Raw genomic sequence first — 18,588 nt, 5'->3', positions numbered from 1 at the left:
AGTAACTCAGGTTACTTACTGTTGGAAATTATCATGAATTGAGTTCAGCAAGTTAACCTAGTGAAGACAAAAAACACATAGCTCAAAAGGTATAATCTCCTCTTCAACACCAACATAGATTTGCAGTTACTTTAAAATGTGATTCAGCTCAAAAATTCAGCTGCATAAAAATGCGATCTTCTTGTTTTTCAGAGTAGTACATGATACTGTCTGCATGTATTGAGAGAGTTACAATCAGCCTACTTTAGCAACAAAAATAATTTTACTGTTTTTCACTCCGGTTAGCACAGGCAGGGTTAAGGATCCTGTTTGACTAATGGAAGCCAAACTGTGCTTGCAGGCCTTGAAATGGAGCAAATGTCTTTTGTAGTAAATTAAGCACAGTCAAATAAATATGGGAGATGCCGGTTCATATAACTGGTCTGAATCAGGAAGAGCAAGGACTTGAACCTGAATATCCCACAAGAATGCCTTAATTGGGCTACTAGTTATTTTAGAGAAAGTGTGTATTAAAGAATTAGTTTCCTTGTGAAAAAAAAAAAAACTTGGACCTGGCAACTACTTGGCACAAACACCACTTAGGCAAATTGACTTTCAGAATTAGGCACCTGTGATTTGTACCTCTAAAAACATCCTCCCTAATTATTGGTTTAATTAACACACATTTAAAAGCCCTTTGCAGGCCTATGCCTAACAGCTCTTTTATACAACAAACTAATTAAGATTTGCTTGCAAATCTTATTATTCTCTCCAATAAATTATTCTCCAGATTCTCCAGTATTTGGGTTTGCCTTTTGAAGATGAATGTTTCAAAATGTATCCTCTATACCAGGGCTACTCAACTTTGGAAGCTTCAGGGGCCACAATGATACTCACAGCTCATGCTGAGGGCCACAACTTAAGTGTGGTTGCATGCAAATATATATGCAAATTGCTTTTCACATTGACAGGCATGAATACAAAGACTAAGGTATGATGACAACACGCCAGCCCCATTTAAGTCAGTTCTGCTGATATTAATAAAATGCGATATTTATCCGATTTCCACCCATATGATGACACTTTTAATGAGTAAGAACAGTCCAGGAATTTAACTACGAAAACACATATCAGCAGAAGTCCATTATATTGATTACTTTTTTGTTTTGGCTTCACAGTTTTAACAATGTTTCCATTTTTAATGCTTCTTAATTGTATACCAGTGTTTTGGGAGTTTAGCTTGTGTGCTTCTTGGAGTGATTTTACTGTATAAAAAAAAAAAAGTTTCCAAGCCAGTGTACTCCAACCTGCAGTCGGCAGGGAGCTGAGCGAGTCAGGCTGGAAACAAGAGGCAAAAAAGTACAGGTAACCAGGAGCCCCATCCTGGATTCCCAGCAGAGATGATGTTCCTACGCGGTAGTCTGTTGCTCCGTGCGAGATGGAGGCAGGGCTGCCTGGCTGCTGTGCCAGACCCAAACGTTGCCAGTGTCAGCCAGTCAGCACCTTTCAGGCTCTGCCCTCATGGCTAAGCAGCCAGCACTTCCCACAATGCCCAGGTGCTCCCGGTACTTACTCCCTGGGGGCTAGAAATGCCGACACTCTGTACCTGTCTGTTCTAGCAAGCCTGTCCACTTCTATCTTTCAATGAACCCCACCCCTGGGAGATTCCTTGCTGTTGTGGAGCGTGTTCCCAGTGGAGGCCATATTCAAAGGATCCCACCCATGAACCGTGTGTTGATCCTGGCGTAAATCCAAACCGCACCATGAGACGCAAACGAACAGGCCGCACGCTGCCTGTGGGCCGCCTGTTGAGCAGCCCTGCTCTATACTGTAAGAATTCTATTCTGCAAACAATACTGTACTTAGCACTTTCTAATACACATACCCCCATTGGAACAGTGATAAGCACACTGCATGTAAGAGTTTGCCAAATCAAGACCCAACAGATTTAAAATGAAGAATCCAAAGTGTATTATTAGGGTGCAGAAATCCTGTTCTTACTATTTAAAGGTCAAGAATACTAGCCATAGATCAGACCTTTTTTTGTTAAAACTGTTGTTTTGACCAATGGATTTTCTCACCAAATTAAAACAAAAACTCCACCACAAAACCAAAACAAACAATAAAAAAAACCGCACACAAAAACAAGTTCCCACCCAACTTTCTGCAAGAATATGCCAGTTTCAACAAACTATTTGTTGGGAAAAGTTTCTCAGGTCTAGGATAGAATTCCTATTGAAAATTAAAGCAAAAGAGAGGCACCCTCCCTAAAAAACACAAATTGCCTGATGATTCGGGTATTCACCTTGGATATGGAAGATGCCGGGTCATATCACTGTCTGAATCAGGCTGCACAAGGACTTGAACCTAAATCTCCCACATGAATGCCTTAATAACTACAATAATGGTTATTCTAGAGAACGAATCTATATGTGCCTTTCTCACTCTACTTCATTTTTTGTTGAAAAAGTTCAAAGTGTCTCACTTTTGTCCCAATGTATAACAGGAGGGAAAAAACATTTTTCAACCAATTCCACTTCATTTTCATTGTGTATACTATTTTAGTTACTGTATCTAACTTTGGAACATCTCTGTTTACTTCTGTCAAATACTACTAAAGTAAAACATCCTTAAGGATGGGCCATGTGGTCACATAACTTATATTAATGTACCCTATCAAAAATCTTGCAAATAAAAAAGCAGTATTTTGTGTCCCTAACAGAGAGCTATAGAGTTACATTTCACATCTAAAGTCAGTAGAAAAATGTAATAATCTGAAAGTGGGTTCCCAGCAGTTACAGCATTTTAAAAATTAATGCTATACAAATTTGTAAAAATCAACTGTGTGAGCACAGATACCTTTGATGTCACAAATCCATCCCAGTAATGAATTATTCTACATTAATTACAAAATAGTAATGTACACAGACTACTTCTAGATTTTTTGTTTCTTTTTTGTAACAAGAAATATCTTCCAAAGAATCTTAAGGAAACCAAGACCCAAAATGATGAAGAGACATTTGGTTTGCGTGATACCAACACAAAACATCTGTTCATTAAAGCCTGATTTTTAAACTAAAATCAGCACAAGAAAACTGAAACCACACTGTACATTGATATAAAAAAATCAACTTTTTCTTATTTCAGAAGAGATAATTAGAAATAAGCATAAGCCATCAGAAATCCTTGATATAAGTTGTGGCTTAATTTTAAAATTACATTCATAAATATATAGTTAGGATAAAAGTAAAACAATTCTCAGAGTTTGTACTTAATTATGTATTGAATTATTTTGGGCAAAACTACTCCAGGTTTCATTTCAATTTTTTTAAAAGAAAAGAGACTATTTGCTATACTTTAATGAACAATCAAGCATTTCTGGTCTGAATCTGCCACCTCTGTCTTTAATAGGGCCACATCTATTTCAGAAGCAATCAGTGAAAATAGATTAGTTTGTATGCCTGTACCCTCAGTAAATGTTACAAAAATCTGTGGTAAAGTCTAATCCACAGAGGACATTAGAGCAATATGCCATGCTAAATAAAGAGTACGTGATCTGCAAAATGTCTGTTAATTTAGAATAGCACAAAACACAATCATTCAGACAAAGAAATTGATATAATACAAACAGATAAAGGCAAGACATTTGGTAATACTTTTCTAGAACATATTAAATAAATATTTATAGCCCAGCATTATAGTGGTGTAATATTATCTTTTCCCCCTCTCCTAAACAGACTAAGCGTTAGCACTAGACTCATAATTTTCATGTCATGGGGACTATGTTCAGATGTTTTGCCAATACAGTACACATGTAATATATACAACACAGATTATTATAAGCAGCATGAATATATACAGCTGACTCAATCCTTTATCTAGTAACATTTAGCATCACATCTCACCAAGAGATAATGTTTTACAAGCTTTTGAGGAAGACAAAATCTTAATGACAATTTTATCAGACCAAGAAATAAGCTGCACCTATGCTGCAGTGAACATTTTGTCTGGCTGATCTTATGTAAATAATATGTTGAATACATTTGAGAAAAACAGAAAATACTCAATGATAAATGCACTGTCGATATCCTTCATAAAATAACATTTCTAGATCATGTCATAATTATTAATACAGGAAATATATCATTGCTGGTTTTCATTAGGGATGTTAAAATGTGGATATTTTTGGTAAACATGTAACTGCTGAAATTTTAAGCAGGCTTCCCATATGTACCAACTCTGGAAGAGCCACCTGCACTTCTCCCTGCTGCACTGCTGCCTCTGTATCAGAAGCAACAGCAAAGGGGGACAAGTGGTTCCATAGGAATTGGTATGTGGGGGGAGCTGGCTTAAAAACTGGCTTCTCATGAACACCAGCTCCCGCCTGCACCTCTCCTGCCTGATACAGAAGAAGCAGTGCAGAGAGAAGCATGCAGCTCCGTGGAAGTTGGCTCCCCACACATACTGCCTGTCTCCCCGCACCTACATTGCTGCCCCTCTATCCAGAGGTAGGCAACTTCCAAGGAGCCGGTGCTCATGGGGAGCCTGCTTAAAAGCCGGCTCCCCACAAACATCAGCTCCTGCCTGTTCCCTCTGATACAGAGACAGAAGTGCAGGGTGACAGGGCCTTGCGTGCAACCATGAAGGTTAACCTACGAGCTTATGCTCCTACCTGTCCCTCCTCCCCTCATATAAACATATAACCGCTAACATTTCCAGCGGTTACACGTTTATACAAATACCTAATAGTTAACATCGCTACTCTCTATATCCTCCTCCTCATTATTTGAAAAGTGAGGTGGAACGGGATAACTGTCAGGGTGCTGCTGACTGTTCCAGTGAAATATCAATGCTGAGTAGCAGCAAGTCAGGGATTTGCGAGACAAGCAGATTTCTGTTGTGGGTGAACTGCGGTGCCAAGATAGGCGGTGCCAATTTGTACTGCAAATTTGTACTTCCCCACTAACTGCCATGATGGTGTGGGGAAGCGGAGATGTGACGTGGTGCCATGAACTAAGCAATAAGTGAGTAGTATGTGCTGAGGCTGTGATAACAGCCATATGTGGCAGAGGCTGATGTACCTAAAGAGGCAGAGAGGTTGTGGCAGTGCCACAGTCGAAAAGGCAAGCAACTTCAGGCCATTAGCCTTGGTACTGAAACTATGTGCACCGGTTGTAGCTGGAGCATAAGTGCCAGAGATGCCTAGAAACATCACATAAGCTGCACTGCAGGCAGCACAGATGGCACCAAACATCTTGCAAAGCATTTCAAGGCAGACTGATTGCTATGAGGTGAAGCAGCGGGTGTTGGGTTTTTTTCATCCTTTTTGGACCTGGTTGGGCTCTGTAGCACAGAGGATTCCAGGCCTGGGTCAGAGTTCAGCTTGAGCAATTTCTCTAAGGGAATTAGCTTAAGATTTCAGGTCCCTGTCCTTTTCTGCCCTCACTGAGTTTACTGCAATGGACACTTTTCTGGGGAACACAGGAATTCCCCCAAGCAGCAGATACATTGAAAATGTCTGTCAGAGATGAGAATGGCATCGCTGCATGAAGTGCACCTCTTAGAACCTGGGGAGCCATGCATAAATGAAAACTATCTAACTCAGGGAAAACAGTAGGGAAGACATTACCTCCCTCCCCCGAAAGGGGAAAGAAATAAAACTTTTGCCTACAACTAACTACAGTAACCAAACTGATAAGTAAAATAACTGTAACTGCCCTTGATTCTATAATTATTCAAGAGTGAAAAACTGAATGACACTGCTGAGCTCCATGTCAGGAAGGTGACGGCAAAAGAAGGAACACCAAGGAGATGAGCTGAACATGTGAGCTATTAAGGCACCGTCTGTGTGAGACGCAGGCACCGCGCATGTGCGGCCCATGCGGACACTGCTATATAAATCTCAGAGAGAAGGCACAAGGCGTACCAGCACCTGAAATGTAGCACCCACAAGCTACAACATTTGCATTACAATAGAACATTCCATAGTATCATGAGCACGGCATACTTCAGTACTGCAGCCATCTCAAAGATAAATGTGTAGTCTTACTTCATTTAGGTCATTATAGCAAAATCAGAAGGCGGCTTTGGTGGCTTCTCCCACATGTGAAACAAAGAAGTTCAGTAAGTCTGCAAAAAAGTTCAGTTTTCCTCGATTGCCAGTTCAAGGAAGTGTTGATGATACTGAATGAACTTTGCATACAGCAATGTCCTGGCCCTACTGAAGTCAATGAGTTTTGCTATTGACTTGACCCTGCTGATAACTATGTGAATTTGACTTTGGCATGTGAAGTCGCTGGCTGTAGCACTGGGTCCTAAACAGACACTGGACAGTTCATCCTCAGGTTAATCTGATTTTGTGAAGCCAAAATGTAAGTTATATGTGTTAGTATCCTAATTTTATTTTTTAGCCTAAATTGAAAAATTTAGATATCTATTTCTGATGTTGGCTTTTGTGTTAAAAATATACACATACACACAAAATGCACAAGCAGAAATCTTCCTCAACAGCATTAAAACAAAACAAAGATTTTGACAAGCCTTTTAGTAAAAAGAGTTTTAGACCCAAGTCAATTTCTTCTGTTTTGACCTTTCAAGGTAATTATATCTTGGATAGATAAATCCTAGTCCAGGGTCTTAAACAGAAACTCCACAGTATTCTATTTTCCTTTCATGGGCTAAACATTTAAAAACATGTTCTTACCTCTTTTTCCAAATATACCTTCTTATCATCCAATGTGTTATAGAGGGTAAAGAACTGCTTTGTTTCTTTGTGAGTTGCTGACACTGAAAAGAAAAATAATAGAGCCATGAATGAGCATAAGGGACATTCCCCTCTCCAATACATTTAAAGAGATGTATTGTTTACATAATATAGAACACAGAACTATTTTGATTAAATTATTTAAAAATCCTCAATGAAATAGTTTTCCTGCAGTTCAATATTTTAATGCAGTGCTAACAATCCTCTGTGGTATTGGGAGATTTCATGAGTATCAGAATGCAGAACTAACTAGTCTTTTTTATAATCTTCTCAAAAAGGGGATGAGAGGAGTTGGAAGTAATTCCAGTGATGTAGGTGTACAGCATATGGCCTGGTTTGCTTTTCTATGGAGTCAAAGAGCTTGTCTACACGGAGAAGTTAATGTCCCGTAAGTTAGGGTGTGAAAGGCACACTCTGGTACACAGATTTCATCACAGAGTGCATATAGGGAATTAGTGAGGAGTACATAAAGGAGAGGTATGGTATTCAAGAACTTATTAATTTAAATAAGAACAGTGTCTGTCACCAGGATGAAGGAATTGGGGAACACCTCTTCTGACTTGGGAAAATATACAGAGTAAATGACTGAGATAAGATGCATGTGGTAATATCCCCTATTGGATCAGCCTCTGTTGGTGCAAGAGAGAAGCTTTCAAATTACAGAGCTTTATTTTGGATCCTAAAGAAGTTTCACAGTTTAATTCTCCAAAGATTCCATCTACAAAGATAATGCTCCAGTCTAGGTTTGGACATACTGTATACTATATAACGATGTGCATTCTGAAATTTCAGGTTTTGGGGGAAGAAGGGAATCTCTCTCAAACTACACACACAAAAATTAGTGGACATTTGACCTTAATCACTTTGTGCCTCAGCATCCATCTGTAAAACATAAAATGGGACTAATATTGTCTCATTTCACAGGGATGTTGTGAAAATAAGTTCATGAATATTTATCAAACTCTTAGACACTACAATGATGACCACCATAGAAAGACCCTGAGGAAATTAAAAGCCTATCTATTAGCAGGGTTTGACTAGTGTACAGCAAAAAGGTCCTGGGGCCACACACTGAACAATTAAGAGAAAAAGTATTTAGTATCTGCTAACCAAATGAACATCATCTATTTTGTGGACTGAATGAGGCAGGGTTGCGGTGCAAAAAAAAAGTATGTGATCATTTAATTAAATATTACTACAATGTGTATGCTCAAGGGAGCCAATTAAAAGTGCATTGGCAACCTTAATTCCAGCATTTCCTAATTTTTGAGTTCTTGGCAAAACAACTTTAATGGTGTTTTAAAATAGTGTCCATGTAACATTATGTAGTCTGTTTGTACATACATCTGATTATACACTGTTCATATCTGTACATACCATACACAGAGTGCGTATAGTATATACATACCAACAGATGCACAGTATGTGTTCCTCCTTTCCCGATATCACGAATACAGGACCAGATTTAGAAGCATATAAGTTATTCGCAGGCCCAATTTCATTATCAGGGCACACACTTTTCTAAAGATTTGGGCCATATTACTGAGTTACACATTAACAGGGAAGAAATGTTGAGACTAGATTTGCACGTCTGCTTAGCTATCACAGCACATTTGTAACACTGACAATTGTTTTAATGCCTCTAACCTACAGCAATAAAAAGGATATGAGGTGTTCAAGAGCCAGACTTAACTACGAATTTCTTGACAATATTTGATTCAGAACCACATACTTAAAGAAAACACACAGACACACCATACAAAAAATGGTAAATCAAGGTTAACCATGATTAATAAAACATGAGTCTGATGTACTCTTTCCCTGTAAATGATGGATAAAGGGCTTTCTAAACACTCATCATTGATCCAAAAGACTGAACCTACTGCAAACAAAAAAACAATTACTCCAGTGATCTTGTGTATCAAGTTTCAACCTCAAGGGAATTTTTATAGTTAGTTCATAAAACCTTGAAAAGGGAGTATAATATGCGAAAATCCAATGACCCTTAAATAGAGCAGAATTAGCAGGTGCTGTTGTCATGCACCATAAGCCTATAATATGATTACTCTCCTTCCAGTGGTTAGCTTTCTGGAGTACATTCCTGCTTGATATACATACCCTGACCATAGAGTTCGATAAATCTCTTCTGATACTGAGTTAACTCCGCTCTGCTGGGTACCTCATCAATTTTGCGTTGTAAAATAGCTATCTCTCTATTTCTTCGAGCCTGAATGAAAGAAAGGGAGGAAAAAAAGGCCCAGCTGTCATTTTAAATGGATAAAAGGCAGCAACATTTAGAAATAACCTGCTAAGTAAGCTAATAAAATAATAACTGCACAAAGGAGAATTAATATATTCACTAAGTTCAATTAAGTCTCAAGATTTACTTTACGATACTAATTATAAAAGGAACCTGCTTGTAAATTTTTTCAACATTTGTAGACATACATTTAAGTGCTTAACTAAGAAAACTTCAAAAATTCTGTCCAAGTTTGCCAAAACAAACAAAAAAATCATTTTGAACTTACCAGCAGTAGCCTGATCTTTTGAAGCTTATCTTTCTCAGTTTTATATTGCTGATCTATAATCTTACTCGGTTCCTAAAATTTGAGCAAAGATAATTTGATTAGTAGACAAAACAATAGAATTTAAGCATTATCTAAAAAAAAGGGAAGCTTGTGATCAGTAATTAAAAATATATATAAGTTGGATTCTTTATTTTGTTCACCTTATTTTTTTTCTTTAGATTTGGTCTTTGTGATAGAACTGTCTTTTTCACATCTAGTATAATGAAAGCCTGATACTTGATTGGGGACATTAGGTACCTCAATAAATACAGATAAATACATAATTCCTGGGAGAGGCAATGTCAGTGCTTTTAATATTCACTAATTAGCAGAGCAAGAGTAATGAGGCTATTCCTGAACCTTGGAACCTGCATGATAGTCAATCTGTTAGGCAAAAATCGTAAATGTGTGCATCAATTCCAATTGACAGGTGGGAAACAACATACGGGTAAACAGAAAGAAAATTACCCAATGATTATAAGGTTGAAACTCTCTAGTCTGGCATGTTTTTAGTTAACCGGATGTCCACTTATTATGAGTGTGACTAAGTTTCTCATAGTCCCATAAAGTTTGTTTATAGCCACTAGTCCTGGCTCTCAGTGTTCTGTGCTGTTATTTAACTCTAATTTACCCCTAAATGTCTTCTAAGAGCCCAGTAAGCAATGGAAGCGTTGGTAATGCTGCTAGACAATACTGACTTCCTGTGACAAATTCTCTGGTTTGCCACTGGTCAGGTCCTGATGGTGCTGGACCGAGAGGTTCAACTTGTACTAATTAAAAATAAATCTTTTGATACATTTGTTGTTTACCTTCTCTTCCCCATTTTCCTCTGCTTCAGCTTTCAAACTCTCAATATTTTGTTGTAGACGTGCCATCTCTTCCTTTGAAAACAAACATTTAAAAAAACATAAGATTTACTCTCTCTCAAAAAAAGACAAAGGAAACCCAAATCCATATTTCTCTAATAACTTATGCATCAGACAGTATGATATACATGTATTGGTAACATTAAATGGCATTCTGGGCCATGTGGTGAAGGAGGCTAATACTCTTTATTATGGGTATGTCTAGACTACATGCCTCTGCCGACAGAGGCATGTAAATCAGACACACAGACATAGTCAACGAAGCGGTGATTTAAATATCCCCCACTTCATTAGAATAAAAATGGCCACCACTTTGTGCCAGCTCAGCTGTTTGTCGGCGCAAAGCGGCAGTCAAGACGGGGATTGGTCAGCAAGGAAATCCCTTAAATCGAGGATAAGGGATCCGTCAGCAAAGGCTTTCCTTGCCAACCGATCCCCGTCTTGACTGCCACTTTGCGCCGACAAACAGCTGAGCCGGCACAATGCGGTGGCCGTTTTTATTCTAACGAAGTGGGGGATATTTAAATCACCGCTTCACTGACCATGTCGGCATGTCTAATTTACATGCCTCTGCCAACATACCCTTGGTTACACCAGCAGACTTACATGGCATTTCCTGGGACATTCAGAGGGCAGGGGGCCTTGAGGATGTGGCAAATTTGTGTAGGAGGTAAGGACAAGGGATCTGTTCTGTCCTCTTTCCCCCACCCCCCAGCCCATCTGAAGTGTGTTTTTTCTTCTCCCTCCCCTCTCCCCAGGCCACCCCCCTCCAGGACCTGTTCTCTCTTTCCCTCCCCGCCCCATCCCACCCAGGGCCTGTTCTCCTCCCTTTCCTAAGGCCCAGCCCTCACCTCTCCCCAGGCTGTCCTCTCCAAGACCTGTTCTCTTTCCCCCACCCCCTACAACCTACCCCTCCAGTCCACCCTCAGCCTGTTCTTTCCCTACCTCCGGACGCTGTGGGTAAGAACCAGGAGGGAGTGAAGGGGTTTGAGGCAGGAGGGCTACTCATGGGTGTGCTGGGAGGCAAGATGGCAGAACCTCAGCCCTTGGTGGTATGGCTGTTCTCAGTGGTCACACTGAATATAGCTCTCCACTACGGGCTTGCTGTCCCCAGTGGCCACTCTTATATCGCGTCCGTCCGAAAGCTGCCCTTCCCTTTGCATGTAATGGAAAATTGTCCCTTTCTTGGGGCTGCCAGTTGTCCTGGCACAGCAAAACCCTGCCCTTTTTTTAAGTTAGGATAAGAGGAAGCTGCATACCAAAACCTAGTGGTCCTACCTCTTACCATTTAGGAGGAGTTTTGGAAAAAATGGACTCACAGACAGATGCACTCTAAACTTTTATACATCTAGCTATAGATATAGACACACATACACTCTCTCTCTCTGCCACAGTTTAGATACCCTTTGCAAGGATACAAAAATCAATCTATTAATTCATATCGGAAGACCAATGTGAGCACTACTGGCTAACCCAGAGCTGGTCTGGGTTGACATTATTCAAAATGGATCTGACATTATCAACAGACTACAGGGCAAGTGGAGGTGGGCATTTACATTTATCAATTTGTGATCAATCTTTATGTAGCAAGATAGAAAGAGAGTGAGACACACACTTACCCTACAGTGTGCTCTGAACTCTTGCTCTTGGCTTTTGAGATTTTCATTCATAGCCACCAGTGCTCGGAGGTTCTGCAATATGCTAAATTAGAAGACCCAGCAAACTACATTAACTCTTTCAGTTTCTACATTTAAATACAAGAAAAACTAAGCTATTAGAACAAGGTCAATTTTAAACATGTTTCCATGCAACTGAGAAATTAAATAAACACAAATATCACCATGGTGACATGTTGAAAAACAAAGACTTGGTAGTACACAGACTGTAATTCTTTCATGATGCTTCCCTCCAGTCTTCTATTTATAAGAAGCAGCTCCATTTGGTATATAGCATAGGGTTTCCCCTCCCTCCCCCAAGACTCGGGCTCTAAATAGGGAGATAAAGGGATAGGGATGCTTTATCCTCTTGTCAAATCACTCTTGGCCCTTCTGGTTGCAGTAATCATCTATACTTCTGCAATAAAGGAAGAATTTCATTTTTTATTACCGACTGTGTTCATATTGGGGGAAATTTTAAAGGCTTAAATAGGCATTCCTAAACTCTGTTGAATTTCATTTGGCGCTGGGGTCTTAATTTCAATTGATGACTTTGAAAAATCCTCTCCTCTTCCTTATAGCACTCTAAACGATAACTTATCCTACATCTTCAAACTTCTTGAATTTCAAGTTGTCCAAGAGAAAAGGAGCAACATGAGCCATTTATTAATTAAGAGGAAAAGAGTATTAAAGATAAAATAAACAAGCCAGCCGCATGTATCATAAATCAAGCAGATGGAAGTTTAACAATTTGAGATACACAACTCATTGGACTGTTCATTTAGGAACAACATTATTCATTTAAGTTTGAGATTTATTTGACATTCTAAAATTGGCTATTGTCAATTAACTATGTTGGCATTTTGCAGAACAAAACAAAACAGAAAATGTAAGTCTTACATAATAAGTCAGATGCTTTTCTTTTTTGTCTAACTGTAAAACTGCTGTCCACTAAGCTAAAAACAGATTCCTCATAGCCATATGTTAATTATACATTTAGGGTGAATAAGAAAAGTATTGAATGCTACATTGCCAAAGCCAGCAGTGTCCAATGATTATAAGTCACATAAATAAACATACCTAGAATCTGCTTGTGATTCCACTGTTTCTAATGCTGCCAGCTCCTTGTCCAACTTATCACTGTAACTCTTAACCTAAGGGATGCAATTAATAAAACATGTAAATACATTTACACATAAAGAATGATTCATGTTTCTCTATCTTCCTATATAATGAAGCCAAGGAGGTAAGTTTACTTCAAATAAAAGCTTTTAAGAATTCCCTAGAATGTTTTCTCTTTTAGCCATCATTAACAAGTAAGATTTCTTTCCCTTACCAGGTGAGTGTCCTGGAAACATAATGAATTTACTGACCACTGCACTTGCCCTCTACCTTGCCTTCCCAAATCAACATGTAGAATCCCTGTTCCACAGCGAGATGGTTAAATTAATTCTATATTACGACTGTACCAAATGTGCCTGTCTTTCTTAATTCAGGAATCTATTTACATACAAGCAGAACTGTCATATTTCATTTTTTCAGGCCGTATGATTCAGTCATAAAAACCTTGCCTGGGAATGAAATGTGAAAGTCCAATATATCAGGTTTAAAAAAATCTTATTTAAAATTAAAACCAGGCTAGGGTTGTAGAACAGAAATATTCTAACTGATGCAAGACTTCTGTGTTCTTTCTTCTTCCAATGCACTTTTACAGTCCCCTATGTAAGCATAAAACTGTGATTAAGACTACATACACTACACAGAGGAATCAAAATCTGCCTTACATATCTATATGGTCTCCTTGAACCTTAAGTATAGGCACACAGCAGTAAGCAGAGCTACTAACGTACTTATCTGTCTCTGCAGGGTGTGGTCAGGGAGAAACAGCAATGAGGGAAGTCTTTGCTACAGTTCCCCTTCTTAATGGTTCAATAAGTTGCACTAGTGTGTGAGGAGTTGTACTTAGACCCTATCTTACTATAGTTGCAAAGGCATAAGCCCATATATATATAAGCCCAGCATGAGACCTTGGCACAATGGTCAAGACTTCGCTAATACAAAGCAAAGAGAAGCTGTGAGCAAGAGGCAGGCGCTGCTCACAGAAGTATGCAAGAACAGGGCTGATATTACAGAAACACTCATACCTAAGAGGTACTAAGCACAGGTTGTAAACACATTCCAGAGGGGTTGTAACACTTCGTTAAGAAACATCTCAGTACCAACCTCCTCTCCACAAACGTAAGGCATATTGACCCTAGGTTCAAGACTGGGTCTAAACTGATAGCATGATGGATAGTAACTGAACCTTCCTTGCACGAGGTAAGAGGTGGTAACTAAGCAACAGAAGGTGGCAACCTGATACATAAGGAATGATGTTTAACTTGTTTGTACCTGTGTATAAAAGTGAATCTCAAAGAACTGTCTTTAGCTTAGGGGGCAATGTCAATTCCATGACACTGACTGAACTGATCCATTGTAATGGGCATACATGTGTTAGCCTAACTGTAGGCCCTTTGGTCCAGGGAAGCTTGGACCACGCCTCGTCTACAATAAACCTGGACTGGTGCCTTCACTCCTTATCTGATTTTGTGGTCTTTGGGGGGTACTCTTGGAGTCTGCTATGTTGACTAAATGTGTAGAGTCAACACATTTTACAGGGGGAGCAAACACATGAATTCAAACAGCAGAACAGTTATAACTGAAGGAGCAGGAGATCTGTCAGGACACCACCAGTGATGCCTGACTACTACAGTAGCTAATAGAAGTCAGTGGTAAATTACTAGCCCCTAGTAACAATGAGGTGGATGAATAACCCTTTGTACAAGCTATGCTGAGCAACTTAAAGATCAGAATGGAGCTAAAGCTTTACCTCAACCAAGCTGAGCACATGCTGAAATACAACAGCTTGGTCTGGACTAGAACATCAGAAGGTATTAGAGTGGACAAATTAATGATATAAATGTCCCAGCTTTTACATCTAACCTAGAAAAGGTTTCATTGGAGAAGTGTCTACAACTTGTACCACCTCCCATGACTACTCTTCAGTGGTGCAATCTAGCAATAAATGTGCTATATTCTTGTACAGTGATGAGAGAGACAAAGGAATTTTCTGCTGTTAACATGAATTTTACATGTGTGATTTATGGACACATTTACCCTATTATGCAATTTTACAATACAGTTCTACTTCTCATGGGAAAAGAAACTAAGAGGAAAATATTAAATTTATATTACCTTTCAGCAATACAGATGGGCTTACAAACTATAATCGAAGATTAATTTGCCCCTGCTAAGTTGGTGAAAGCCCCCAAACCAAGGAAACCTATCAAGATGATGAACTAGGGATGGAATCTCCATGGCACTAGCAGGGATTCATGCATGACATGCGGTGCAGTTTCATCAATGAACAGCTTGAGTAGAGAGACAAACCTTAAAGGTGAACCACAAACAACTCAAAATTCTAAGATGCAGTTTCACGGGCAGACAATGGCGTTATTTCCTGTTGCAGTAAGTATTCAGATTTTCTTTGAGAATAAATACAACTTCTCAGATTCAGATATGAATGACTGTACTGTTGGCACCAGATCGATGTCTGAAAGGGCCAAATACCTCTAAGTGAGTTCTTTCCATTTCTACTCATTGAGGTTCTAGAAGTGCTATAGCACCCAGGCTGCTACCTGGAACTAAGATCCATACATATCAAGGTTTGTGAATATCTATCAGGGAGGTATTGAGTCTGTTTGGTGGTGGTAACTACTTAGAGGGAGAGTATTCCAATGCCCCTCAAACTTGAGATTATTATTTTAATAGTATTCCCCTAGTGCCTAAAGATCCAGCATGTCACCAATGATTGCAGCAAGAGCTGAATACTGTAAATTTGAACTTGCAAACATGCAAACTGCTAAACAAAAAGACATACATGCACATAGATAATCTATTCTTCATGACTGGCAAAAAAGAAGGAAAACAAACTGACACACTGAATCACCGGAGTGATAAATCTAGTTCAGTTACCCATTTCTGTCAGTGGCCTATATGTCAAACCCTTAGCTAAAGCTGTAATCTCTTCTATGGAAATGAACCTTATTACTTTAGATTCTTCAGTCATGGGCAGTATAGAATGTTTCACAAGAAGCATGTATTATAACAGAGACCCGCAACTGGTTCATTACAATGATCCAAGACTTCAAAATAAAACTAAGTTTCCTAATATTTTAAACAAACATTACAATCAGAATCTATAAAGGGTTAGGAAAGCCATTAAAAAACTTTATAGTTAACATCTAAGCACATTTTTGCTATGTTTCCATGGCATCACAGACTTTCTTTCTTTCTTTGCTCTCCACATTTAATATGGTGTTACAATTACATTTCTGCTCATTTCCCTGGTAACCTGATGTTGAGATGTATATAAATCCAAATAAAAAAGCTCTATATTACAGCAAATTTATACCAGATTATGAAACCAACACTATAGATCCAAATGCCAACTGTTCTGAAATTGCACTGCAGATTAATCTTTAAAAAGAACTAATAGACTAGTCTGTATTTTACTAATTTTGGTCTTCTGATTTAATAGCCTCTACAGAGATTTTCTGCCACTACAGGTTGAACGTCTGTAGTCTAGCACACTTTGGTCTGGAAACATCCATGGTATAGCATGATTTTAAGTTAGCCGGATGTCCACTTATCACGGGTGTCGCCAAGTTTCCCACAGTCCATTGAAGCTTTTTTTTACAGCCACCAGTTCTGGCTGTCGGTCTTCTGTGATGTTGTTCAGCTCTAATTTACCTCTAAATGTCTTCTAAGAGCCAGAAGGCAGTGGAAGTAATGCTGCTAGACAATACTGACCTCCTGTGGTTCGGCAAATTCTCTGGTTTGGCACTGATGAGGTCCCATGGATGCCAGACTAAACCGGTTCAACATGCAGTTCTCTTTTCTCCCCCTATTAGTAACCCTAACTTTCACAGAAGAGGTCATCAAATTAGTATGACTACTCTGCACGGAAAGCCTAGGCTCTAATTCAGGTTTGAGGCCAATCCCCCTTTATGTCCACATACAAATCAACCAAACTCAGGTCTGTAATACTCAGGGACCCAAGGTTTTTAGTCCCTTGCTAATCATGTGGGTCAGAGCCCAACTCCCACTGGACTGAGGACCAAGCATAGATAGTTATTCTGCAGGGTGGATGCAGCACAAGCTGTAGACCCAAATCAAAAGGTCCACATAGGGTAGCATGGACATGTCAGCATGGCTGAGGTACTCTGGTCCAGCAATTGTAAATCCAAGTTTACAATGCAGTATGTTCAAACCAGGGTTTTGATTCACAGAGTCCTACAGACCTGGGCTCACAGTGCAGTACAGACATACTGACTGCTGTGGAGGGAAGAGTCTCCAGATGAGATTATGAATACTTAACATGTGCATAGCATCTTCTGTCCTGAAAGGGCACAATATTTGCTACCTGATAGAATGCAATCAGCCCATATGTGAAGGGAAGTATGGTCAGTGCTGTGGGGACAGTCATTTATTAAACAGGATTGACCCCTCTGGTCTGGCACCCTCGGAGCCTTACCAGTCACAGATGAGGGATTTTGCTGGACTAGGGGACGTCATATGTCGCCCCCTAACACTGGCTCCCCTCCTTGTCCCAGACCACTGTCCTGACAATCTCTGCCCCCACTTGCTTGCAATGCCGGACAGCCCAGGATCCCGACTCTGCTGGGCAGCCCTATTGGTATGCACTGGGCTCCCAGCCGTACTGGGCAGCCCTGCTGCTGGCAGCCTGTTGTGCTCTTAGCCACCAGCCCTCCACAGAACTCTCTGGTCCTGGAACATCCGTGGTACTGCCAGGCCACAGATGCTGCCAGACTAGAGAGTCTCAGTCTACAGAAGTTCAACCTGTACAAAAAAAGATGGGATCTTTAAATGGACACACATAACAGATAAGACATTTGTTTTAGGGATCCCACCCAAAATTCCAAGCCCAGTAAACTGCATGGTAATTAGTAGAACTATCCAGATGACAATACCATTTTGAGGCAGCTTTCAAAATTTGTTTTTATTCCACATGGGAAGGAAACAGAAAGCTTTTGAACATTTTCATAAAATGGAATGGTGTCAAAATGTGTGCTTTGAGAGGTGAAAATCTCAGGTGATCAGAGAACCCTTGAATCAAGAAATCTAGCCCAACAAAAACCTCATTAAAACATTCTGGATTAAAAAAAAACATCATATTTTGACAAAATGAAATTTCATTTCCTAGTATTTAGATTAAACAGCACTGGATTAAGTGCCTAGTTAAGACATTATGGTACTGTATTAGCAGTTCTACCAAATCCAGTGCATTGGATACAGAAACACATTTCCACAGCAGCAAAAATACCAGTTATCCTCTCCATCAACATGCCTCAACGCTGCTCTGGAATGATGTTAACAGAATCTCTCTCTGCCCATTTAATTCTTAATCTTACTGCTGAATTAATCATTGGAGACGGGGATGTGGACATCCACCTACTTGGAATGCATGTCACATTAGATATCAAACAGCTATCAGATGGAAACATTCTTTAGCCTTGACTAAAATGGGCTAAAATTCAAACCAATGACCAAGATTCTGTATATTCTATTATTAATCCAGAGACACGGAGGGTCCAGTAAAATTCAGGTTTTTTAAAAAGTATGTGTTTATTTTGAAGGACTCGAGAGATATTCCAATCTCATCTGGACTTGTGACCATCCACTGTGTTTTACTGCTT

The 18,588-nt window shown here is 39.5% G+C and overlaps 1 protein-coding gene across 2 annotated transcripts in view; it reads right to left on the bottom strand.

Moving 5' to 3' along the window:
- The window catches only part of CCDC93 (CCC complex scaffolding subunit CCDC93), a 107,494-nt gene that overhangs the window by 16,089 nt on the left and 72,817 nt on the right, over positions 1–18,588 (bottom strand). For both annotated transcript variants that reach the window (XM_075933242.2, XM_075933244.2), the window contains 7 exons: positions 12,911–12,984; positions 11,795–11,876; positions 10,119–10,190; positions 9,271–9,342; positions 8,861–8,969; positions 6,683–6,765; positions 20–57 (listed from right to left, as the gene is read on the bottom strand). In XM_075933242.2, the coding sequence (XP_075789357.1) occupies positions 20–57; positions 6,683–6,765; positions 8,861–8,969; positions 9,271–9,342; positions 10,119–10,190; positions 11,795–11,876; positions 12,911–12,984 (530 nt within the window). The remainder of the gene's footprint in view (positions 1–19; positions 58–6,682; positions 6,766–8,860; positions 8,970–9,270; positions 9,343–10,118; positions 10,191–11,794; positions 11,877–12,910; positions 12,985–18,588) is intronic.

This window comes from Pelodiscus sinensis, chromosome 7, assembly GCF_052426305.1.
Source record: "Pelodiscus sinensis isolate ZL-2025 chromosome 7, ASM5242630v1, whole genome shotgun sequence".
NCBI classification, from domain to species: Eukaryota; Metazoa; Chordata; order Testudines; family Trionychidae; genus Pelodiscus; species Pelodiscus sinensis.
This window is presented reverse-complemented; position numbering and strand designations above follow the sequence as displayed.